General features: G+C 42.2%; 1 protein-coding gene and 1 long non-coding RNA gene across 8 annotated transcripts in view; one reads left to right on the plus strand and one right to left on the minus strand.

The window, feature by feature from the left end:
• LOC148401297 (uncharacterized) lies at positions 1 to 26817 on the minus strand. The gene is made up of 2 exons (XR_015863128.1): positions 26744 to 26817; positions 1 to 1949 (listed from the first exon to the last, which is right to left on the minus strand). It is a non-coding gene; the product is annotated as an uncharacterized LOC148401297 (long non-coding RNA).
• lama5 (laminin, alpha 5) overlaps positions 1 to 27632 on the plus strand; it is a 347871-nt gene that overhangs the window by 10423 nt on the left and 309816 nt on the right. For all 7 annotated transcript variants that reach the window (XR_015863095.1, XM_088398876.1, XM_088398835.1 and 4 more), the window contains exon 2: positions 6943 to 7095. Coding sequence is in view for 6 of the 7 variants with exons in the window: in XM_088398876.1 (XP_088255002.1) it covers positions 6943 to 7095 (153 nt within the window). In the remaining variant the exon portion in view is untranslated. The remainder of the gene's footprint in view (positions 1 to 6942; positions 7096 to 27632) is intronic.

The following is a 27632-nucleotide window of genomic DNA, read 5'->3' on the forward strand; positions in this document are numbered from 1 at the left end:
TTTGAAAAGTAAAAGTCTTTATTAGGATCAACAGAAAGCAGGGCTGGGCACTCAAGAAAATGAGACATTCCACCTGGAAGAAAGCTCGACGCACTGACAACTTCTCACAGAATAATCCAAACTAATATACTGTAAGACAGCGGTCCCCAACCTTTTTAGGACCAAAGACCGGATAATAATAATAGGTGATGGATAGGGGTAGGACATGATAAGCCTAGGCTTCTTCCTACTCCTTTTTGAACAGTGATATGTATTGTTTGTTTTTTGTTGTTTGTTTTTTATTGTTTTTATTCTTTAAATCATGTTCGAAATAAAGATTCATTCATTCATGTCAGACAATATTTTCACTGACCGATCTTTGAGGTGTGGCAAATACATACAACAAAATAAAATGACACAACTGGCATAAAAACAATGACATAACAGGACAAAGCATATAAGGGAAACGCAACAGGCATAGCAACTGATGCATTATGGAATCAGGCTTGTGACAGAATGAACTTAAAATAAAAGGACAAAGCTTAAAAGATCAGCCTATGCATCATTTCAGTATTATTATTGTTGTTTGCTGATTACAAATGTAAAAATTTACATTGGTTCAACAAAGCAATAATCTCCTAAATAAAAACCCAAGTTATGAAATAATTCTTACATGCAGCACATAGAACTGACGCGTCTATATAAATGTATAATGATTTCACGTTGTAATGTCTTGATGCACCTGAGATCTTGAAGACACAAATTTGCTAGCATTAGCGTTACTTGGCTATTAGTGTTACCCCACTGCTGCACCTTGTTAGAGATTTGCTCACTCAAACAATATTTTGCAAGAACCACACGGGAGACAAGTAAGTCCTTTTTGACACCTGCAGGTGGAGAGTTCACTCACTCCAGAATGAAGTCTGAACCCTTGTTCCTGCGAGGGGATATTTATTAAGAGAAACAGAGTGGGGGTTGAGAGTGGGGGTCAGGGTAGACAAATGGCCGAAGCCCCTGGCTGATCAAAGCACAGAGTGGGGGACAGAGTAGACAAATGGCCGAAGCCCCTGGCTGATCAAAGCACAGCAGGGGGTCCTTCACGATGTTGTGTGAACAAAACACTTTGATTGCTTCCTCTGCAGCTAGTCAATCAGTTCAAAAGATCTTAGCACTTTGTTCTACTACTTTTGTTAAGACAGGACAAGCGAGTTTAATTATTACAAGTTACATTCCAACATAATCATAGGATCAAACTAACCTGAAAACCCTAACATACCTCATTAATAAATCCACACGAACGGAATTTATACAGTTGAACCAAACCGTTTGATTCACTTTCAAAAGTCATTCCACCCCTAGTTTGTTTGCACGTGAGTTCCTATACTCGGTGGCAAAAGCGAGTTCAGTGTTTACCATCGCGGTCTGACGACGTGCCGTGGTAACTCACACGAGCTTTGCCCTAACCTCGAGCTGGTCGATGGATTAACGAGTGGGTTCATTGTCTCCTCCAGGGCTCCTCCGACTTTAGAAAGAGAAGAATGAACTATGAAATGAACAAGTTCAGAAAAAAATATGAGAACTGAACTCGACTGAAGAAATTGGCTTAGAAAATGAACTTCCTGAATACTGTCTAATGTCTTAGCATCTTAGCATCATAGCATGTTAACATTAATTGACTTATTGTGTTATTGTAGATACTATTTAGAAAGATGAAGGCTTGTGCTTCGTCATAACAAGTCAATGATGAAGGCCACTTAGCTTCCCCTCTCTTCTTCACATTCCTCCTGGCAACTGACCCGTGTCGGACATTTGAAGCGTATTCGTCCATGCTTGTCTGGCGGGATTATCCCAACTGGCGCCCCGCCTCCTCTGCTGGTTGTGTTGTCCCCTGGAAGCAGGATTGCAGCCAAGTGGGGTGGTGTTTCTGTCAACTGGGGGATGGGGGTGACGTAACATTGATTTTCCTGCCCCTATGGGTGATTTGAAGAAGTGATGTTGCTATTAAGATCAATCAAAGCACTTCACATGACATTCACACCACTTTGTTGGACACAACACACACACACACACACACACACACACACACACACACATCAGTGGTGAACACACTCAGCTGTCTCTCAACACTATTTTCTTCTACAGCACAAAAAACCCCAGCTGCAGCTGTATCAAAGTACTGTACAGTGCATAAGATCATTCATGATAAATGAATAATTACCTTTTTTGCCACCACAGAATAATCGCAAAGAAGTAAAACAAAGGCTTTATTAAACAATAAAAAATATGACAATAAAATGAATGGACAATCGTTCTTTTTTTTTTAAATAGAATCAACACCTTTTATTTCTAAAATTTACAGCAGCATACTTCCTTTTCTTGTCTAAGCATAGTTAAATTACTTAAAAAATCTCTACTGCAGTGGTTCTTAACCTTGTTGGAGGTACCGAACCCCACCAGTTACATAAGCACATTCACCGAACCCCTCTTTAGTGAAAAAATCAACACATTTTTTTCAAACACACCAATGTTTTTTTCACTGGTGCACAAAATGAGCCGTGCATAAACATCACCTTGTTCAAAGTACAAAACCGACACAATGCATGAACTCAAATGAAATTACACACCTGCAAATAAGTGCGACTTCTGCTGTTGCCTTTGCGAGACCAGTTCAGTTTTGCGTCATCATGAATTTACACAATAAATCAGGTGTGTTTGGACCTTCGCAGTGGAGGCTCTGTCGAACCCCTGAGACAGACTCACCGAACCCCTAGGGTTCGATCGAACCCAGGTTAAGAGCCACTGCTCTAAGTATTTTTAGTTGAACTTTTAAGAATTCAAGTGTTTAACTTTTTCAGTGACACTAATTTAAAGTGGAAAAAAACCCCACCAAATCACTCCAGCAGTAGCCAGGCATTATGTATAGTTAACGCATGCAATAAGAAAAACTGAGTGACTCTGCTTTTAGGATCTGATCCAATTCTTTGCTGTATTGATTGATTGATTGATTGATTGATAGAACTTTATTTATCCCACAGTGGGGAAAATTTCTTATCACAGCAGCGTACAAGAGTGCAAGAATACAAGAAACAAGTCCCAAATGTAAAAATGGATAAATAACAGACAAACAAGGACAAAGACAAGTGCCACGAGTGCCGGTAGAGACGAAACGGAAGGAAACCAACACATGATCAGGTGCTGCACGTGTTGTAGAGTCTGACAGCAGTGGGAATGAAGGACCTACGGAACCTCTCCTTCCTACACCGTGGGTGTAATAGTCTGCTGCTGAAGGAGCTGCTCAGGGACCGCACAATATCATGGAGGGGGTGAGAGGTGTTGTCCATGATGGATTTCAGCTTAACTAACATCCTCCTCTCACCCACAACCTCTATGGAGTCCAGAGGACAGCCCAGGACAGAGCTTGCTCTCCTGACCATTCAGTCTCCCTCTGTCCCGGTCCGTACTGCCCCCTCTCCAGCAGACCACAGCGTAGAGAATGGCTGAGGCCATCACAGAGTCATAGAAGGTCCTGAGGAGAGCCCTGCACACACCGAAGGACCTCAGTCTCCTCAGCAGGTGTAGGCGACTCTGGCCCTCCTTGTACAGGGCGTGGATGCGATCAGTCCAGTCCAGTTTGTTGTTAAGGCGAACACCCAGGAATTTGTAGTTCTCCACTACCTCAATGTCCGATCCCTGGATGTTCACCGGAGTGAAGTGGGGTGTTGTCCTCCCGAAGTTCACGATCATCTCCTTCGTCTTGTTGGTGTTCAGCTGAAGCTGGTTGAGCTCACACCAGCTGACAAAGTCCTAAATGACCGTCTTGTATTCCAGACCGTTCCCCTCAGAAACACATCCAACAATGGCTGTGTCGTCAGAGAACTTCTGGATGTGGCAGTGTGTGGTGTCGTGGGTGAAGTCCAAAGTGTACAGGGTGAAAAGGAAAGGAGAGAGCACCGTACCCTGAGGGACACGTGCTGCAGAACACAATGTCAGACTCACAGCGATGTAACCTCACGTACTGTGGCCTGTTGGTGAGGAAATCTGTAGTCCATGCAGACAGGTGTTGGTCCACTCCTGACTTCTCCATCTTCACCCTGAGCAGTGACGGCTGGATGGTGTTAAAAGCGCTGGAGAAATCGAAGAACATGATCCTCCCAGTGCTCCCGATGTCCTCCAGGTGAAGCAGTGTTCTGTGCAGTAAATAAATGACTGCATCGTCCACCCCAACACCAGGCCGATAAGCAAACTGCAGGGGGTCCAGCTGTGCTCCCACCATTGAACGCAGGTGACCCAGGATGATCCTCTCCATAGTCTTCTTCAGGTAGGAAGTCAAGGTAATCGGCCTGAAGTGGTTAGGCTCCTTGGGGCGCGGCACCTTCAGTACGGGGACCACGCAGGAGGACTTCCACAGGCCTGGAACTTTATTCAGGCTCAGGCTCAGGTCAAACAGGTACATGATCACGCCACTTAGCTGATCTGCACAGTCCCTGAGCAGTCTCGGACAGATGTTGTCTGGGCCCGGGGCCTTCCCTCCCTTGATCTTCCTGAGTTGACTCCTCACCTGAAGATATGTAAAGGAGAGGGGTGCGTGGGAAGATTGGGGTGGGGGAGTGAAGAGTGTCTTCGGAGGGTGAGAGGGGGTTGGTGTGCTGGCAGTGGTGGTGGTGGGGGGGGGGGGCTGGAGTGTTGCAGGTGGCAGGCTGAGGTGCGGAGGGGGAGCAGGCCGGGAAAGGTGAGGAGTGGGAACAGGGTGGGGTGGGGGTAGAATCAAATCTGTTGAAGAACAGATTGAGTTCATACGCCCAGTCCTTGTCCCCACAAATTGGTTTCCTATCAACCCCTTTACCATGGGCTGAGATGGACTGCAGACCCCTCCAGCTGTTTCTGGCGTTGTTAAGCTCCATTTGCTTCTCCAGCCTCCTCACGTAGTTCTCCTTCCCCTTCCTGATCTTCAGCCGGAGTTCCTTCTGGACTCTACGCAGCTAATCTACGTCCCCCGAAATAAAGACTCTCTTCTTCTCATAAAGCAGAGCCTTAATCTCGGAGGACACCCAGGGTTTGTTGTTGGGAAAACACTGTACCAACTTGGAGGGCACAGTGTTCTCCACACAGAAATTAATGTAGTCCGTAATGCAGTAGCTCATGTCACTGCCATGGGGGCTACAAAGTGCTTCCCAGTCTGTATTCTCAAAGCAGTCTCTGAGCCTGGTTGTAGTCTCTTCAGACCACTACATCACAGACCTCCTCTCAGGTGGTCATTGTTTCACCACTGGGGTGTAGTCTGTGACCAGATGGACGAGGTTGTGATCTGAGCGACCAAGTGGGGGGAGGGGGGGTTGGTTATATGCATCCTTGACATTAGCATACAACAGGGCCAAAGTTTTATTGTCTCTGGTGTGGCAATTTACATATTGCGTAAAGGTGAGGAGAGAAGAGGACAGGGAAGCATGATTGAAGTCCCCAGAGATGAGGAGGGAGGATTGGGGATGCTGAGTTTGAAGCTGAGAAACGATAGTGTGAATCTGGTCACACAGTTATAGCAATAACATGTGAATACTCCCTCCGGAGGTAGTACGGCGGCAAGCTAACCACTAACGGCTCCAAGTCTCTGGAGCAGAGTTGCTCCTTAACACTGATGTGTCTGGGATGGTACCATCTATCGTTCACAAACACAGCGATTCCCCCTCCCCTCTTCTTACCGCTCTCCGTAGCTCTCCTGTCAGCCCGCACCACTTGAAATCCATCCAGGGAGGAGTGTGAGTTGGGCGAGAGATCGTTCAGCCACGTCTCCGTGAAGCATATGAGACTGCATTCGCGATATTCCCTCTGCATCCGGGTTAGCGCCGTTAGCTCTTCCATCTTGCTTTGAAGAGATCTTATGTTCCCCATGATGAACGATGGCAAGCACTGTCTCGTCCCATCGCCCACTGCCCCTCAGAGATATTGGTATCTGGGAATTATGGTATATGATGGTCATTTTTGCCTAGAATTCACAATACGATATTGGTACCGGTACTTGGTGCAATACAGCTTACCGGTACACCACATGCCGATGCCACACACCTGACATGCAGCCAAATAAATTTAAAAAAAAAGCAGAACAATGACCTTGTTTCATATTATTTTCATATCCCCAGCCACAACACTGTGCTTGTTGTGTGTCTGTTGTTTATATTGACTTTTTTTTATTTATTTGGCTGTACCTCTGCATGTGTAGTGCCTGTGACTAACGCTAAGATTACATTCTCGGTGCTGATTGGCTGTTGTGGACGAGGGACAGACTGTACCCATGTGGGCTTGCCGCAAATACTGACGGAAACTCACTGACTCACTAACCAACCCTGGATGAGTGGAAGAAATTTGATGGATGAATAAGATTTAGTTTTAGCAAAATGTTTAAGGCAAAGGTTTAGTTTTGCAAAATGTTTAAGGTTTGAATTTGTACTATACTGCTTTGGTAGGTGAATACTAAATTGTAGGGATGTTTGATAACACTTTTTTACTGACCAATACAAGTGCGAGTACTCAATTCTCGAGTCACTGATACAATACTAAGTACCAGCCTAGTGGTAGACTGTCCGCCCTGCGACTGGAAAGTTGTGGGTTCAAACCCCAGCCGGGTCATACCAAAGACTATAAAAATGGGACGCATTGCCTCCCTGCTTGGCACTCAGCACTAAGGGTTGGAATTGGGGGGTTGGATCACAAAATGACCGCTGCTGCTCACTGCTCCCTTCGGGCATGGGTTAAATGCAAAGGACAAATTTCACCACACCCAAATGTGTGTGACAATCGGGCCTTTACCTTTTACCAATGGTACTTTTGATACAGTTCCCCCCAAAAACAGTGATAGAAAATTATGAAGAAACTTCCATATATCCCAATATATTATTTTCTCTTAAAATTATATAGCATTCATGTCAATTTCTGTTCTCATTTTTAATTATAATGTTTTTTCCCCCTCAGGGCCAGTACTGTGACATTTGTCGCTATGGCGACAGCGACCGTGCCCACCCCATCACAAACGCCATTGACGGCACAGAGCGATGGTGGCAGAGCCCGCCACTGTCGCGCAGTACTGAGTTCAACGAAGTCAACGTCACACTGGACCTCGGACAGGTACTAAGGTTTCCGTTTCATAATTAGCCAAAAACTAATGCTTATTCTTAGGTAAATGTTTAACTTCAGTTTTTGTGAAACACTATGTATGGATGTACATATTAGCTATACAATACAGTGGAGCCTCGGTTTTTTGACCACAATCCGTTCCAGAAGGCTGTTCGAGAAGTGAATCTTTCGAATTCCGAATAATGTTTTCCCATTACAAATAATAGAAAACATGTAATCCGTTCCAAGCAAAAAAAGACGCCTTTGTAAGTATTTTTTCATTTGTGCATTTTTGTTCAATCGCGCAACTGCAGCGCACCGCCGAACGCGCAACCATAGCGCGTCGCCGACCGCGCGACTGCACCGCACTGGTCGCATTATTGTGACAGAGCAGTCACTGAAATTTAGAAAATATTTTTAAAGTCCTGATGTACTTTCCAAAATTTAAGTGGACCTCAGTGCGCAGGGAGCTTAATTTTGTCCGATCGCGCAACTGCAGCGCACCGCCGACAGCGCAACCGTTGCGCGGCACCGACCGCGTGACTGCACTGAGCTGGTCGCATCATTGTGACAGAGCGGTCGCTAAAATTTAAAAAATATTTTCAAAGTCCTGATGTACTTTGCAAAATTTAAGTGGACCTCAGTGTGCAGGGAGCTTAATTTGGTCCGTTGTCGCATTACTTTCGGAGCGTCTTTGTGTTTTAGGATGGCTTTACTGCTCCCACTTAATATAATCCTCAAAGCAACGAACGGAGTTAGTCGGCACCCGGGCCGCGCGGTCGGGTTTTTTCGGGTCCTCCCGGCTCATCTCGCGAGGTTCGACCTCCGGATTTTGTTCGACAACCGAAGCAAAAAATCTCGAATTTTTTGTTCGAATTCCGATTTTTTCGAGAACCAAGACGTTCGAAAACCGAGGTTTGACTGTACTCACTTTGTGTCAAAGACGCACACGATCACAGCAACATACTCAGTCGATAACAGCAACCTGCGCATAAGTAAATGGGTATATTGTCTAGACCAGGGGTGTCAAAGTCAAATGGACGGAGGGCCAAATAAAAAATTTAGCTACAAGCCGAGGGCCGGACTGATCGAATGTTCATTGAAAATTTTTTAAATGACGCATATAGTCTAGTGAACCTAATTGAACCTACTGAAAACCTAACAAATATATTCCAATATGATCAGATAAGTAAAGCAATATTTTCTTATGGCTCTGTCAGTAATCTTTAATTTTCAACAGACACAAAAGACAAATTTCCTTTATATAAAAATCCCCATAACATGAACATTAAATGAAAGAAACCGGTATTATTCAAGGCACCATCAGTAGCCTATATTTTCTATTTTAGCAAAAGTGGGCTAAATTTACTTCAAAGAAAAAAATAATAATAGCAATTTTCTATCATCCACTCAACTGAAATATTTTTAAAATATAATTGGATTGAAATACAATAAAATAAAGTGCAAAAATCTATTAATCAAAAACAACACTTTCTTCAAGGAGAAGTAACATGCAGTGAAAACAAATATTAAACTTTAACTTTTGAACTTGAACTGAGTAAAAACTCTAAATATGTGATTGCACAGTAATGTTCACTTGTTTGAGGTTGAGGGTGATACTTGGTGGTGTCCCATCTTTTCCACAAGTTCATCAATGTCCGGGGTCAGGCTCTGAGTTGAGGAAATCCTCAGAATTGAGTGAAGGTGTTCAGCAGTAAGTCGACTTCTGTGTGATTTTTTGTTCAGGTTCATCAAAAAAAACAGTTGTTCACACAGGTATGTGCTGCCAAACATAGACAATGTTTGAGCAGCCTGGATGCGCAGCTGGGGCATTGTGTCGGGGAGGAAATGGGCAAACTCCGCAGCACCCACTGCCGCATATTTTGCCCTCAGCGCATCATTGCATTGGAGGTCAATCAACTCCATTTGGAGGTTTGGTGGTGAGCTTTCCACGTCAACAGCAAATGGATTACCGAGCAGTTCAAACCTGCTTTTTTGTGCTTCAAAGTCAGCAAATCGGCGTCGGAAGTCAGGGGCAAGCATACCTATTTTATCAGCCAACTGTGCGCTCGGGAACGCACTGGTAGAGAGCTTCTCTTTCATGGTCTGGCAGCTGGGAAAGTGGCTCAAATTTTCTTGCCGCATCTGCGTCTCCCACAGAGTCAGTTTGGTTTTAAATGCCTTCACTGTACTGTACATATCAGAGATGACACGATCCCGACCCTGCAGCTGCAAGTTCATTGCATTCAGATGACTCGTAATGTCACACAGAAAAGCCATTTCACACAGAAACCTTTCGTCTCGGAGTTGTGTTGTGTCTTTCCCTTTGCTGTCCAAGAACAGACAAATCTCCTCACGAAGCTCGAAACATCTTTGCAGCACCTTTCCCTGGCTTAGCCATCGCACCTCTGTGTGATAAGGCAAATCACCATGCTCCGTTTCTAACTCCGTCAGAAATGCTTTGAACTGGCGGTGATTTAAACCTTTGGCTCTGATAAAGTTAACTGCGCGCGTGATGATGCTCATTACATGTTCCATTTTCAAGGCTTTACCGCACAACGACTCCTGGTGTATGATACAATGATAAGCTGTCAGCTCACTTGTCGCGTTTTCCTCTTGCATCTTTTCCCGTATCTTCGCCACCAGTCCGCTCCTGTGTCCACACATCGCAGGTGCTCCGTCGGTTGTCAAACCCACGAGTTTTTCCCAAGGCAGCTCCATCTCATTTACACATCTTGACACCTCTTCATACAAATCATGCCCCGTAGTTGTGCCATGCATAGGACGTAAAGCCAAAAACTCCTCTGTCACGCTTAGGCTGGAGTCCACTCCGCGGATGAAAATTGACAACTGGGCAGAAATGTCGGTGCTCTCATCCACAGCCAAGGAATATGCGATGAAATCTTTTCCCTTTTTCACAAGCTGCTCTTTTAGATTGATGGACGCCTGGTCTACTCGCTCGGCAATGGTGTTTCTGCTCAGACTCACATTTGAAAAGAGTTGCCTTTTTTCTGGGCAAACTTCGTCACAAACTTTAATCATACAGTTTTTGATGAAATCCCCCTCCGTAAATGGCCGGGCTGATTTAGCGATCTCTTCTGCCAAAATAAAACTGGCCTTGACAGCAGCCTGGCCTTGTGATTTGGCTTTTTTGAACAGAGCCTGTCGAGATTTGAGGCCTCGTTTTAATTCCTCGGCCTTCTGTAGCCTTTGTTCCATGTCCATATTCTTGTTTTGGTCTGCGTGTTTCGTTTCATAATGTCGTCTCAGATTATACTCTTTCATTACCGCCACACTTTCTCCACACAGAAGACACAGGTTTTCCAGCTACCTCCGTGAACATATACTCCGACTCCCACCTTGTTTGAAACCCCCGGTTCTCAGTGTCCACCTTCCGTTTTGCCATTTTTGATGGGTATCTGAAAGTTAATTTTACTGTTATGCTGACGACTGCTGTGCTAATAAATATTGAAATGAAGCGGCCTACTGCTCGGTGCGTCACCGTTGCATTGTGGGAAATGTAGTATTGGTGCGTGTAAAAGATCTGCGGGCTGCCGGCTTGCTGCGGTCTGCGGGCCGGTTCTAATAATAAATCAAGATCATCCCAGGGGCCGTAAAAAACCTTCTCGCGGGCCGGATGTGGCCCGCGGGCCTTGACTCTGACATATGTGGTCTAGACCATATACCGTATTTTCCGGACTATAAGTCGCTCCGGAGTATAAGTCGCATCAGCCATAAAATGCCCCAAAAAGTGAAAAAAAAACATATATAGGTCGCTCCGGAGTATAAGTCGCATTTTGGGGGGCAATTTATTCGACAAAATCCCACACCAAAAACAGTCATGAACGAGCAACAACAGGCTTAACGATAGCAACAACAGGCTAAACGATAGGTATGCTAACGTGACGAACACAAACAAAGAGCTGAGAACGGGCTTGATGTAACATATAGAGTGATTAAGGACAACTATTACATGTTTCTAAAACCATCGGTGTCACTCCAATTCATTAAATCCATCGATCATTCGATACGACAGGCTAAACGATAGCTATGCTAACGTGACAAACACAAATGAGGAGCTGAGAACAGGCCTGACGTAACATATAGAGTGAGTTAGGACAACCATTACATAAATAACATGTTTATAAAACCATCGGTGTCTCTCCAATTCATTAAATCCATCGATCGTTCTTTGTCAACAATGGCTGCGCGCGGCTGAGGGCGCTTGCACTTCAAAATATTCCACAGGCTCATATAACGATAGATAAACTATATTTCAAATAACTATAATATAAGCAATAATATTATCAAACCATCCATGCACTTTAAATCCATTAAATCCATCGATCAAATTCCTCGTCCTTTGTCAACATCGCCGCGCGTGCGCCCTGACGTCAGCCTCGTCTTTATTCCACAGATCTAGTATATAACTATATTGTAGAGTTAACAAAGTACAAGGATAGACCTGGGTTTGGTAAACGGCTCTTTATTCCACAAAACAAACTTTGCGTGTGGCGGCGTGGACTTCCAGACACGAGAGCTCCATGGCAGAGGACCGGGCGTGCGTAATGGCCATGTCCGAGCCCCATGCACCGTTCGCGGACAGCCACTCGGCCGAGCGCCGGCCCCCGATTCAGTAGAGTAGGACCGGGCGTGCGTAAAAGCCATAATAGTTTTTCAAACCTTCTATGTCACTCCAAATCCTTAATTCCTTTAAACTCTTTGTCCTCCGTGTCACTTAGAAATGATCACCGTTAATGATGCCGGTAGTCCTTACGTGGGTCGCGCCGTGCGGTGCCACTGACGTCACTTGAAATAGTAATCCATTGGTACTTCACGGTTCTCCAAACTTTCTTTCTGCTGCTCGATTACTGTTTTCAGCTGCATATTTTACAACTTGAAGTTTGTAACTTGCAAAATATGACCTTCTTTTTGGTGCCATTTTTCTTAAGCCCACCCAGTTGATGAGTCACGGCCAACGGTGAAATTTAAAGCGCCCTCATCCAGTTTCATCTGAAAATATAATTTTTTTCAGATGTAGTTTTTTGTTTTGTTTATTTGGTTGTTTTATCAAAGACAAAGTCTGCTTTATTGTCGATTTTTTTATTTTTTTTTATTTATTTTTTTTTTTTTTCCTCATATACCAAGACACACAAAGAGATTGAAATCACGTTCCCACTATCCCTCGGTGAGATAGGCCAAGAAGGCATAAACAATGAATAAATAAGAGTGTTGAATAAATGATAAGTAAACAAATAATAATAAATAATAATAATAAATATAAGAGGAGCAAACACACAGTGGACTTGGATATGGTGCTTTAAAGTGTTAATTGCTTTATTTGATGTTTTCTCTATTTTTTATGTTTTGAATATGTTCAAGATAAAAATATAAAAGCATGTTAAGTGATTGTTAGAGATTTGCTCATTCCAACTTATTTTGCAAGAACCACACGGGAGACAAGCAAGTCCTTTTAGACACCTGCAGTTGGAGAGTTCACTCGCTCAAGGAATGAAGTCTGAAACTCTCCCAACTGCAAGGACATATTTATTAAGAGAAAGAGTGGGGGCAAGAGTAGACTGAATAGGAAGCCCTTGTCCTCTAGTCTAAACATCTCAGGGGATGTTTTACGACCTTGTGATAAGGAGGACAAGGTAAGGTATTTATTACCTGTTGCATTCCAACATAATCCTATGATAAAGATAACCTGGAAAACCCTAACATCGATCAACTATACTAAAAATAACATGGGAAGTGGTCAACTATTTTTTTAAGTGATGTCTTAATGATCAAGTAAAAATTTGTGAAAAAAAACCCATATATGTCGCTCCTGAGTATAAGTCGCCCCCCCACCTAAACTATGAAAAAAAACGCAACTTACAGTCCGGAAATTACGGTACGTCGCAAACAACGGCGCTAACAACACAACACTGACACTCGCGAGTTTTCTCCAATTGTTTTCACGTTGACACACATATATATATATATATATGTATATATTAGATGTGTTGATTTGATTGAAGAGTTTGTCCTTAATGACTTGAGACATCAGGCCGTGAATGGCTTCAATGGTCGTCTTGCAGCTGTCCCGGGTGGCTTTGGCCAGCTTGTCCTCGATATATAAATATATATATATATATATATATATATATATATATATATATATATATATATATATATATATATATATATAAAATTACTTTTTTAGTGGGTAGATCTTTGTGACTTGGTCATTTCAAAAGTAGCTCGCGAGCTGAAAATGTTTGGGCACCCCTGGTCTAGACCCTGAATGTAAGACGATCCCCACTTTTTCAGTCTTTTTTCAATGCAAAAAAACCCCTCGTCTTATTTTCGGGCCAATACGGTATTTAGCTTGTAAATCATGAACTCAGACTGACCCTACTCCCATTGCTCCATTAATATGTTAATCTGCTACAAATTCCACAAGTGTTCCAGACCAGGAAGAGGAGGAGGAGGGAGGCTAAAATGATAAGACAGAGCAGATAACTTCTGACCCAATAAGTGCAGTGGCGGAATCTTTCTATAAGATATGACTTCACTAGATTCAGAAACACAAATTGTAGATATCATTTATATAACAGCATAAACAATTTCTATCAATAAAAAACATGGGATGTACGACATCCTGTGATAGTTTGGGTCCTTGATGTTGTTAGTTGTAATTGTCATTTATTTTGCATCGCAGGGTTGTGATTGGCTGGGTGTCTTTCATTAGCTTGAATTGCTCAATGAAACCTTGTCAGAAGGTCTAGTTTTCTGCCATCCCCTTTTGCATCCAGCCCTGTTACTTTGTGTTGTTTTTACATTAAGACAATTATTTTTCGACTTCTGTTTCTGCTGATCATGTTACACATTACTACAATATTTTTTGTATACAGCAAAATCTGTATCTGTTGTTGCAGGTTAAAAGAAAAAAAAACATTTCAACCGACCACCGTGCTGCCCTGATGGGTATCAGTACCTATTACCGTATTCTCACGACCAAAGGGCACACCGTACTAAACGGTGCAGTCTCAGTTATGTGTGCTATTACTGTGTTTAACACACACATAGGGCGCACCGCATCATAAGGCGCATGTATGCCATGATTTACGGTAAACAAAACAAAAAAAACGATATTCATACGCAAATCCGTCCAAGTCCTCATCTTCTGTATCCAAATTAAAGTCAAATCAGTTGGGCAAGTTCGCCATCTGACATGCCGATTTCCCTCGTCATTGTGTCGTCGTTATCACGTTGCTTTTCGGCAATGATCCCAGCTTTCCATTAAGCTTGAATTGTGCCTCGTAACCATGTCTCTGTCTATGCGGAGGTACGTATTCCTCTACAGTCCTCTGATTGTGCCTCGTAAGCAAACGTAAACGTAAGCGAACGTAAACGTAAGCAAATGGGTACCTGTATATCACGTGTAGCAGAAGCCAATAGCGGCGGATGTATGTACTCCCCTATGTATTACAGCCAGTCGTCTGATTGGTTTACCGCCCCGATCGAGGTAAAACGTAATGTCCCCTGATTGGTTCATCGGGTGCCTGTATATTACGTCTCTGCGTGGCGGAAGCTACACAAAACAATGGTGGCGAAGGTACGTACTCCTTTACGTGACACGTCTAGTCCTGTGATTGTTTTTTTTTTTTTTTGTCCCGATCAACGTGGTGGAAGCCACACAAAACAATGGCGGCGAAGGTACGTACGCCTCTACGTGTTACGTCTAGTCCTCTGATCGTTTATTTTGTCCCGATCTGCGTCTCCCCCTGTATATTACGGAAGCCACACAAAACAACTTAACAGATTTTTGAATTTGGTCCACACAAAAGGCGCTCCTTCTTAAAAGGCGCACCTTCGTTTTTTGAGAAAACTAAAGGCGTTTATGTGCGCAATATGCTTGTGAAATAACGGTAGTAAAGTTAGGCGATTTGATGACCCTGACTAGCATTTTATATGTATTTAATAGTAATGCTCCAAAAACTAATCACACATTTATTGGTACTTAGCAGTGACATTTCAACACACCCATTTCACAACAAAATGCACACTCATACCCGCGCACAAACATTTTTAATTAAAGCAGGACCAACAAACGTTTTCTTGCAATTTGCAAGGACCAAAATAAAACAAATTATTAGAAGTAGAGCTGTACTTCCAACAATCCGTGGCTCTTTACATTCCAACAAGTACAGTAGAACACGTTGCAGTGTCATAGCATTTTCTATCCATCCATTTTCTGAAGCTAATATTCTCGCTATTAGCCATTAGCTAACCTCGGCTGCCCCGGTTTTAATTACGTGGCCTCTTGACGCCTCCCAGACCCGACAACAATCTACAGAGGTGCAACTATCGTGTCAATTTGTACTGTATTCCACTCAATTATAGACTGACTAGCATTTTAAATATATTTAATAGTAATGCTCCAAAAAAATCACAAATTTATTGGTGCTTAGCAGTGACATTGCAACACACACATTTCACAACAAAATGCACACTTATACCCGCGCACAAACATTTTTAATTAAAGCAGGACCAACCAACATTTTCTTGCTATTTTCAAGGACCAAAATAAAGCAAATGATTAAAACTATCACTCTAGAGCTGTACTTCCAACAAGCCGTGGCTCTTTACATTCCAACAAGTACAGTAGAACACGTTCCAGTGTCATAGCGTTTGCTATCCATCCATTTTCTGAAGCTATTCTCGCTATTAGCCATTAGCTAAGCTCGGCTGCCCCGGTTTTAATTACGTGGCCTTTTGACGCCTCTCAGACCCGTCAACAATCCACAGAGGTGCCACTATCATGTCAATTTGTAATGTAATGCACTCAATTATAGTATCAATGAACAAAGGTTAAAAAAGAAAAGGCACGGCTCGGCCTTCATCACTCTCCGGTCAAACCAACCGGGAATGGGTTTTATTTTTACACTGTAGGTGCCGCTACAGAGATATTTGTTTTCATCATTTAGGACAACCTTAAAACGGCAAATTTTTCACCAGAGCCAATGAGTGTGCAAAAATTGGTGAGTTTTTGTGCAAGTTTAGGGTGTCAAAATGCAATGCTTTACAGAAAAAAAATAAGAAAAACTCTTACTAAAACAATAATGACCTCGCAGCTGTTGCTGCTCAGGCCGTAATTACATTCTTCTGCATCACGATGTTGATTTGAATTTGATTGATCAGCCCGAGTTTTCATGTACTATATATTTATGGAACAATACAGGTAAATAGTGTATAACAAACATGCGCGCACGTGCACACACGCACGCACGCACACACACTCACACACACAAAGCTTTTACACAGAGCAACATGACATCATACAATATCTGTGAGCATAGAAGAACAGCAAGTAAGTGTCAAACAGTGTTCAACATCCACAACACCCTCATATGGTGCCTCCATCCCTTTCAAGCGCTTATTGCACACAGGATGTTTAAGTGCCACCCCTTCTTAAGTGTGCAGGTTAAGGCAGGTTTACTCACATTCCTTCTACACTTTATTTTGGGGGTCTTTCGTGATGCACACACAAAAACACAAAGAGCAGCAATAAATGAAGAGGCCAGTCAAGCAGGAAAATTTCACACAGGACATTGCAGAGATCATAAGAGCTTTCATTGCTGTGTTGTGTATATGTGCCTGCCTGTGTGTCTGTAATATAGATGTGATGAGAACAAAAACTGTGGAAATCCAGCTGAAACATGTTTGAATTTTAGAAAGTTTTAAATTTGCAACTTCCTTCCTTAAAGGAAAAGCCTTTAAGAAGACACATTTTAAAAGTCCACTTGACTTACCTATGTTCACAATCTATACATTTGTCATTTACTAATCGAAAACTTGAATGAACTTAAATCTCAACGACCATATTTGTTACCTCCCTGGAGGAGGTTTTAAGAGTGGTCATTTTGCAAATAATTAAACCAGAAAGGAACATAAGCATTTAGCCAAAACTTAATACAGTGGAGCCTCGGTTTTCTAACGTCCCGGTTCTCGAACAAATTGGTATTCAAACAAAAAATTGGAGATTTTTTTGCTTCGGATGTCGGACAAAATTCGGTTTGCAAGAAAATGTTTGTTGGTCCTGCTTTAATTAAAAATGTTTGTGTGCGGGTATAAGTGTGCATTTTGTTGTGAAATGTGTGTGTTGAAATGTCACTGCTAAGTACCAATAACTTTGTGATTTTTTTTTTTTTGGAGCATTTTTTTTTTTTTTTTTGGGTACCGTAAATCATGGCATACATGTGCCTTATGATGCGGTGCGCCCTGTGTGTGTGTTAAATACAGTAATAGCACACATAACTGAGACTGCGCTGTTTAGTACGGTGTGCCCTTTGGTCGTGAAAATACGGTAATAGGTACTGATACCCATCAGGGCAGCATGGTGGTCGGTTGAAATGTTTTTTTTTCTTTTAACCTGCAACAACAGATACAGATTTTGTTGTATACAAAAAGTATTGTAGTAATGTGTAACATGATCAGCAGAATTCGGACCCAGAAACAGAAGTAGAAAAATAATTGTCTTAATGTAAAAACAATACAAGGTAACAGGGCTGGATGCAGAAGGGGATGGCAGAAAACTAGACCTTCTGACAAGGTTTCATTGAGCAATTCAAGCTAATGAAAGACACCCAGCCAATCACAACCCTGCGATGCAAAATAAATGACAATTACAACTGACAACATCAAGGACCCAAACTATCACAGGATGTCGTACATCCCATGTTTTTTATTGATAGAAATTGTTTATGCTGTTATATAAATGATATCTACAATTTGTATTTCTGAATCTAGTGAAGTCATGTCTTATAGCAAGATTCCGCCACTGCACTTATTGGGTCAGAAGTTATCTGCTCTGTCTTATCATTTTAGCCTCCCTCCTCCTACTCCTCTTCCTGGTCTGGAACACTTGTGGAATTTGTAGCAGATTAACATATTAATGAGGCAATGGGAGTAGGGTCAGTCTGAGTTCATGATTTACAAGTTAAATACCGTATTGGCCCGAAAATAAGACGATGTTTTTTTTTGTATTGAAAAAAGACTGAAAAAGTAGGGGTCGTCTTACAATCAGGGTCTAGACATTATACCCATTTACTTGTGCGCAGGTTGCTGGTATCGACTGAGTATGTTGCAGTGATTGTGTGCGTCTTTGACAACAAAGTTAGTACAGTCAAACCTCGGTTTTCGAGCGTCCCGGTTCTCGAACAAATTGGAATTCGAACAAAAAATTCAAAATTTTTTTGCTTCGGTTGTCGATCAAAATTCGGAGGTCGAACCTCGCGAGATGAGCTGGGAGGAACCGAAAAAAACGACCGCGCGGCCCGGATGCCGACTAACTCCGTTCATTGTTATTGTATTTTCGTTGCTTTGAGGATTGTATTAAGTGGGAGCAGTAAAGCCATCCTAAAACACAAAGACGCTCTTAAAGCAATGCGACAGTGAGTGCCTGGCGTGCTGTGGTTGCGCGATCGGACCAAATTAAGCTCCCTGCGCACTGAGGTCCAATTACATTTTGGAAAGTACATCAGACTTTAAAAATATTTTCTAAATTCCAGCGACGGCTCTGTCACAATAATGCGACCAGCACGGTACAGTTGTGTGGTTCGGTGGTGCGCTGCAGTTGCGCGATCGGACAAAAATGCGCAAATGAAAAAATGCTTAAAAAAGGCGTTTTTTTTTTTGTCTTGGAACGGATTACATTTTTTCTCCATGATTTGTAATGGGAAAAATAGATTCGGAATTCGACCGATTCGCTTCTCGAACCGCCTTCTGGAACGGATTGTGGTCGAAAATCGAGGTTTGACTGTATATATGTATATTTCATTGTTACTGCTGTCCACTGTTATGCCGTTTGTCCGATCGCTGTTTGCTTCGTGTGCGCGCTGTTTGATTGACAGCTCTGGCGCGCTCATTAAGTTTGCCTCGCATCGTACGAGCAGCGTACACGCATGAATACAGCCGTTACACAGTGGCACGGTGACGAACGGTCGCCAGCAAATGTATTTTATTGTCTCTATAACTTATGTTTGGTGTGTTGCAGAGAGTATTTCATTTATGGTTATTTAGTATAGTTATTTATGAAATGTGTGCCGTCTACCAGTGTTGTGTGACGTCAGAAGTTGAGCGTTAACTTACGTGCTGTATTTCTGTCTGTTGCAGAACCACACACACACACACGCACACACACACACACACACATGCGCACACATACACACACACGCGCACCCTTCACACGCTTCATACAATAATCACACACACAAGAATCACATTCACACACCTAGACTCACCCATGTACACGACTCACACCTGCTCTCACATCCTTATGACCAAACGTGTGCCTATACCCTTTTGCCAGTTTGCCTGTATGCCCCTATGAGCCCCTAAAGTGCCTGTTACTTTTTTGCCAATAATTCAGTAAAGCAATCAAAACTGAACCACGTCTTCCCTCCTGTGTTCTGACCGACACCCGGGGGCAAAAAGAGCATAACCATCTTAGCCAACCCCCTATACAGTCCTCAGGCTCCCCAACAATAGCGGTAGCAGTTAGCATTATTTTATTGCAATGTTTTTCCTTTTTCAGATTTGTTTCAAGACTACAGTTACAGTTAGACTTCACTTTGATGGTTAATGCAGTTATTGCAATTCTGTTGTTTTATCACAATAGATTGGTTTATTTACATGTCAAAAACCAGAAGCCATTCATTTACTTTAGTTTACATATTTAAATGTTGAGATATTAAGATGTGATAGACTGTTTTGTATGATTTGAATGAGGCAAAATATCATGCTTTTTCTCTCGAATATATTGCTATAATCATTTGTTTCAGATGTAATAATTTTCTGTATAAATTTGGTGTTTAAAAAGTATTTTTTCGAACTTGAGTCTTGAAAAAGAGGGGGTCGTCTTATAATCAGGGTCGTTTTATATTCGGGCCAATACGGTATGTTAATTCTGTTTTACATAATCAGAAAATGGATGGATGAATGTTTAATACTCGTGTATCATTTGCAAGTTTTACAGGAATTTTAACATGGGAGCAACCCTGCTTTTGGTATTTTCATTACAGTTTTTAAAATTTAAATTTTTCTTTAGAGCTGTTCTTCCCATTATTTTTCATTTTTTCGAAAATGCGCCGTGTATGATTATTATTTTTTTTAAAGGTCACAATAAGTAATGCATAATAAAGTAAACTTCAATTCCCAAATGGCTGTTTGACCTTTTGTCTTCTGTATGGACAAACAGTAATACTAAATTAAAAACATTTCAAATAAACCCAAAGATAAAAATGGACATTTTCTATATAACTATAGTTAGTTTTAGTCTAGTAAAATGTAATTTGCTAGTTCCCGTTTTTGTTTAATTTCTTTCATAAAAATGTTTTTTAAATTTTTGTTTTTGTAATTTCTTCTGTGTTCATTAACTGAACAACCTTGACTGAAAGTGGCATAGCATGCTTAGCACAGAGGCTGAAATAAAACAAAGTAGAAGCACTGATATACTAACTGTTGCACTTAAAAAAAGAAAAGACTGATACGTAAATAGCAATAATTTTCTAAATCAGTAAAAAATGAATGTGAAATAGTTGCCATATTACTTAATTTTGGTGGTATTTTTTTATTTTAGTGTGCATACTAATATGAAAAAAATAACCTCACATGTTGTTGTTTAGCTTCATTTTTTAATGCGATCAAAATTTTTTATGGCTTTGCCAAGATTTTGAACTGAGTCCAGTGGTACCTCTACTTAGGAATGCTGATACTTATGAACTTTTTGAGATAAGAACTGGAGCCTCCCAATTATTTTGCAACTACTCACAAACCAAATTTCCACTTCGGAACTGGCACCAACCCCCACCTGTTTCCTTTGCTCTGCCATTCACGGTTTGTCTTGACACGTTAGCAGTGTTAAACAACAAGTAGTGTAGTTAAGTATGTCTCCTAACACTATCCATATGAAACTCGAAATCATAAAGAAGCATGTTGAAGGCATGCATATCCTCGAGCTTGCGAGGGAGTATGTGCCAAAGAAGGTGCCCCCATGAAAATCTTTATCCCTTGCTGTGGGAGTGTGTACGCCTTGAGTGCGGCAGGTAGTACCAGCCTGTTATCAATAAAGAATGAAGAACACACTATTGTGTTGGTCAATTTCTATCTTTAGACGCTTGGTTCCTTTTCTTTTCTTTTATTTTTTTAAGTTCTCACTCGCATTCTGCGCGAGGTGCGTTCAATGAAGTCGGAAAACTCATTAATTGCACCAAAAAGTAATGACGAGTACGTGAACACATTGCAAAGAGTACGCGGAACCATACAATAATTTATCAGCCGGATTTTTCTGTATTCTCGGCGGTATTTTTGCAAGTGTAGAAAATTAGAACAGGTTCCCCGCTCCCCAAGCAAAGTTAGGTCAAGAATGAAGTAACATTTCTTTCAAGAAAAAAGTGACATTTATTTTTTTGTTCTAAAAGTTTGAAAAAGCAAAAATAAAACTGTTGTTTCCTGTGTGTTTTACACAGAGTAAAAGGGCAAAAATTGTGACTTTTGGGATAGTCAGGCACACATTTTTTGCTTTTACGATACAATACGCTGGATTGCTGATTGTGGCATATCATGGTCAGCAAACATCAGTAAATTAAACAGTAAAGACAGTTAAATAAACTTGCCCCGGCAGGAAAATGAATTTGCGCATGAATTTTTGTGCCAAGCGCCCCAGGATCTTGACGGCACTGGAAGCATTTAGAAGAAGACGCCATGTTAGCTCTTCGCTGATTGGTTTGTTTTGCCGCCTGTTTGCTCAGGTTTTTCCTGCCTTAGAAATGAGCTTGATATGACTATTCACCAGACGCAATGGATTGTACAGCATTGAGTCTAAATTTTCAGGCTATAACACTATTAAGCCAAAACAAAACACTTTATTAAATATTTTGCATAAATATGTGTGACTCTAAAGGCACAGTCTTCCAATATTTGTTCTTGTTGTACTACACCAGTGTTCCACTTGGAAGGTTCTACTGTGGAAATCAGCTCTTGCATTGGATGTGATGAGGTGCTGTACCTAATATAGTGGCATACGTCCATTGTTTTGAGCAAATGTGCTGAAAGAAGTTACAAACTACAACATGAGCCCAAAATGAGGGTTGCAGGTGAAGCTCTTCACCCTTTTGCTATCACATCCTCTTTGGCACTGAGAATAAGCAGCAGTCTCTTTCCGTGACTAGGAATTTTCTTATCTCTAATCCTTTTGATGCTATTGATGCGCCTCCTTCACTTTTCCCAACGCTGGCTTATTGGTGTCTTCTCGTGTACGCGCACGCAGGTACGCGCGAACACGCACGCGCACATGCACCCCCCCCCCCCCCCCCCCCCACACACACACACACACACAGAAAGGCAAACTGTGGCATCCTTCAATCTTCCCTGTTTTGGCAAGAATTCCTTCAATGTCCGAGCTGAATCTTGTTGAACACCACCTACAACATAGGTATCAAACTCAGGGCCTGGGGGCCAGACACGGCCCGCCACATCGTTTTATGTGGCCGCGAGAAAAAATTTGGCATCAACTTTGTGTCATTACTAAAATTACAAATTGTCGTCACTTTAAAAAAAATAGACATTGCTTGCAATTCTTATTACAATTTGACTTTTTCAAATATTTGAACAGTTTTTACTAGTCTCTGGTTTCAAAACTAGTTATTCATCAATTTGTTTTGTAGCCTATACTGTATATACTAAACGACATTGACAATCATAACAGCTGATTACGATGCATGGCAAAAATTAGTTTGACACCTGTGATCTACAACAACAGTCACTGTCAACCTCAATGATAGACGGGGACATTGAAGAAGCCTGAAGATGAAATAATTCATAATCCTCCTCAGAAGTCAATATTTCCGCGGTCATTTAAATGCAATATGCCACTTTTTCGTCCTTGTCTCAATATGCTCCATTTGTTTAGTTGGGAAGACAAGCGCATTTTTTGTCCATCTAGCATGTTTAAGATGAACACCTGGAACATGAAGATGGTGTTTATGGTGAACATTGCCTGTCATTGCATGCACAAGTGCGCACACATACACGCACGCCCACACACACACTCCAACTCAGGTTCCACCTAGGCTACACTTGATCGCCCCATCCGTCCCTGTTTTCCAGTGTATTCGTCCCATGATCCTTCCGTAGTCCAACAGTATTTTTTGTAGCTATATATTATTTTTTTTTTATAAATATACATTTTTTGTAATCTGCTACCATTTTACAGTTGTAGTCCAACCTGGCTGGGGACATATCAGGCAGGACAATGAAGCTATTCGAGCAAAATCTGTGTTACGGATGAGCATAGCAGGGCAACCAAATGCAGCTTGGACCAGGGTTTATTGAGGGAAAAGGGAGTTGGAAGGGAAGATGAGGGGGAACAGACAGACAGACTCGCAGACAGGAACAGAAACTAACAGAAACAGAGACAAAGACTGGAGATAAGAGACGAAAACGACGAGAACCGAGACAAGAGACTAAAGACGAGAACAATCCGACAAGAGACTTAAATACACGACAGGTAACGAGAGGCAGGTGACTGTGATGAGCACGTAGATTGTGAATAGACACAGGAGGGGAGGGGCGAGCACACAGAGACACGAACAGAAACCATGACAACACTAAAACAAAGAAACGAATGGAGACGTCACGTTGTGACACTGTGGGTTGGAGTGGGATTAGAATTAATTTGACGATAAAATGTTAGTAAACTGGCGGCTCGGTGGCATACTGGTTAGCACGTCCGCCTCACAGTTTGGAGGGTGCCGGTTCGATTCCACCTCCGACCCTCCCTGTGTGGAGTTTGCATGTTCTCCCTGTGCTCGCGTGGGTTTTCTCTGGGCACTCCGGTTTCCTCCCACATCCCAAAAACATGCTTGGTAGTCCAATCAAGCACTCCAAATTGCCCCTAAGTGTGAGTGCGAGTGCGGATGGTTGTTCGTCTCTGTGTGCCCTGCGATCGGCTGGCAACCGGTTCAGGGTGTCCTCTGCCTATTGCCCGATGACTGCTGGGGTAGGTTTCAGCACACCCGCGACCCCAGTGGGGACAAGCGGTATAGAAAAGGGATGGATGGATGTTAGTAAATTCACACAAAGGCACCTTGGTCTGCAACTTTGAACACTCACACTTTCAGAGTAAAGCCAGGGCATCAGATTGAATTTCCGAATGCAGCCAACATGGAAAAAATAGTACCGTATTTTTCGGACTATGAGTCGCGTTTTTTCTTCATAGATTGGGTGAGGGGGCGACTTATACTGAGGAGCGACTTATATGTGAAATTTTTTCACAAATTTTCGAAAAAAAAAAAAAAAGTGAAACCGCGACAAACGAACCGCGATGTAGCAAGGGATTACTGTAATTTGAATTTCAAGTGATGTCAGCGGCGCGGCGGTTGTTTACATAAAGGACAAAGATTCGATCACCGGATGACGAAGAGCCCCACATCATTAGCGGCTTTGTAAGTGACACGGAGGACGAAGGGTTTGAAGGATTTAATGATTTGGAGTGACAGAAGGTTTGAAAAACTATTATGGCTTTCACGCATGCCCGGTCCTACTCTACGGAGCTCTCTTTCACCTCCGTGGATGGAAGTCGGGGGCCGGCGCTCGGCCGGGTGGCTCTCCGGTGACGGTGGATGGGGCTCTTACATGGCTTTTACGCACACCTGGTCCTACTCTGCGGAGCTCTCTTTCATTTCTGTGGATGGAAGTCGGGGGCCGGCGCGCGACCGGGCGGCTGTCCGGGGATGGTGGATGGGGCTCGGACATGGCTTTTACGCACACCCGGTCCTATTCTATGGAGCTCTCTTCCACCTCCGTGGCTGGAAGTGCCACCGCCGGGGATGGAAGTCCATGCCGCCACACGCCTGGAAGTCCACACCAGTGCTTGGGGCCGTGTGGTGGTTAACTATTTATGTTATAGTTATTTGATATATTTTATTTCGTGTAGCAACGTGCAAATGTTTTTATCGTTACAGTTCAGTAGTTGTTGGCTCGTTGAACTCTTGTTTTGTTAAACAAAGAGCCGTTTACCAAATCCACGTCTTTCCTTGTACTTTGTTAACACTATAATATAGTTATATACTAGATCTGTGGAATAACAACGTAGCTGACGTCAGGGCGCACGCGCGGAGTTGTTGACAAAGGACGAGGAATTTGATCGATGGCTTTAATGATTTGGAGTGACACAGATGGTTTGATAATATTATTGCTTATACAATAGTTTTGATACATAATTTATATATCGTTATATAGGCCTGTGGAATATTTTGAAGTGCAACCGCCGTAAGCGGCGAACACCCGGCCGGCATTGTTGACGATCGATGGATTTAATGAATTGGAGTGACACAGATGGTTTTATAAATGTGTTATTTATGTAATAGTTATTTGAATAGCTCTGAATATTACGTCAGGCCCATTCTCAGCTCTTCGTTTGTGTTTATGTCACGTTAGCATACCTATCATTTAGCCTCTTGTTGCTCGTCCATGTCTGTTCTTGGTGTTGGATTTTGTCGAATAAATTTCCCCCAAAATGCGATTTATACTCCGGAGCGACTTATATGTATATGTTTTTTTTCACGTTATTGTGCATTTTATGGCTAATGCAACCTATATTCTGGAGCGACTTTTAGTCCGAAAAATACGGTAATCACTTTGTATTTCCAATCCTCATTTGCAGCCAAGATGCAATGGCAACGCAGGGCTGTCATATTGATGTCGGAGTGTTTAGTAAAAACACAGGCAGCAAAGAAAATGCACTAGAGTCTCCAAGAGCGTCAAAATCCGAAATCAAGGGTCTCTAACTCAATTTATGTGGGGGCTGCTGGAGACAATTTGGTTTTTGTTCTGGGATGCATTAGGTATTGAATTAATAAAATTTGAGAATTTTTACTGCTGAACTGCCACCATTTAAGCCAGGGTTTCCCAACCGAGGGCACTTGAACACATTGCAGGAGGGGTACTTGGAAACATTTAATATTTTATTTCCCAACTCAAGTGTCTCGGATGCCAGATGAAATTAAAGTGTGTCTGAATTGACCAGCTCAGTGACCAAGTGGTAGAGACTGAGACTGGAAGGTTGTGGGTTTTAACCCCACTCGGGTCATACCAAAGACTACAAAAATGGGACCCAATGCCTCCCTGCTTGGCACTCAGCATTGAGGGTTGGAATTGGGGGGTTAGATCACCAAATGATTTCCGAGCGCATAGTTAAGCTAAGTTAGTTTGGAGTTCATACTGTAAGTTACAGAACGTAAATATCGCTGTGTCTTTGAGGTACAGTAATAATAAACTGAGACTTTGACTTTGAATTAAGTATGTTGGATAGAATTTTTTTTCCAGATCAATACAAGTACGAGTACTAAATTCTTGAGTAGTCACCAATGGTATCAAGCATTGATACCACTAGAACTTTTGATACATAAAATGTCACCCAAAAAAACAATGACGAATAATTTCAAAGATTTACACAGATGTCACACAAGATGTCAGTGTCTCCATTGTGCCGGTCCCAAGCTCAGTTAATGGCAATTTTAAATTTTTTAATTTTTTAAAAAAAAATTCTAGTTCCTGATTGTGAAACGGTAATTAAAATGATGGTCTTGGCCACCGTTGCAATTACCCATACCTTGAAATATGCCTAGTTCCACACTGATACCAGAGAAGACAACCCTATGTCTTCAGAAAACAGCGATGGTCCTCTAGTGGTCCGTGGCGGTATTCCAGGTGGTCTGCGAAATTGGAAATGAAAAACAATTGTAACGTTTAAAAAATAAAATGTCTTTATTATTTAGACTTGATTCATTTTCCATTTTGTGAATTATTTACCCGTCCAAACTATGTCAAATGTAGCTGAGATTCCCAAAATAGACATACAGATGAAAATAAGTAGCCTGTATAGGTCTATCCTCCTTTGGTGCGAAATGAAATAATATTCCGCCAAAGCAGTGGTTCCCGAGTTGCTTCTTGGTTATAATGGTGGTCCCTTGGACAAAACCAGTTGAAAACCCCTGCCATAAAAGATATTTCAGGTATGTTCAGAAATTCACTCCGGCACCCGTGCACTACTCTGAGCGCGCGTGTTCATAAAGGTAGAGTGCGCTCTGCCCCCATTTATTTCCGAACGTAGCCAGCACTGGTGCACGCGAGTTGGAGTGCCTTCTTTGGACAGTTGCACTGCTCCGTATTTGGTTTGAGCTCAGAGCATATTTTTGAACGCACCTTTCATTTTAGTCAGTGTTCTGTATTTTTTTATATTACCGTATTTTCCGGACTATAAGTTGCTCCGGAGTGTAAGTCGCACCAGCCATAAAATGTCCCAAAAAGTGAAAACAAGATATAAGTCTCTCCGGAGTATAAGTCGCGTTTTGGGGGGCAATTTATTCGACAAAATCCCACACCAAAAACAGTCATGAATGAGCAATAACAGGCTAAACAATAGCAACAACAGGCTAAACGATAGGTATGCTAACGTGACAAACACAAACAAAGAGCTGAGAACGGGCCTGACGTAACAT

Source organism: Syngnathus floridae, chromosome 2, assembly GCF_059516105.1.
Source record: "Syngnathus floridae isolate MCC-2025c chromosome 2, RoL_Sflo_1.0, whole genome shotgun sequence".
In the NCBI taxonomy this organism is placed as follows: Eukaryota; Metazoa; Chordata; class Actinopteri; order Syngnathiformes; family Syngnathidae; genus Syngnathus; species Syngnathus floridae.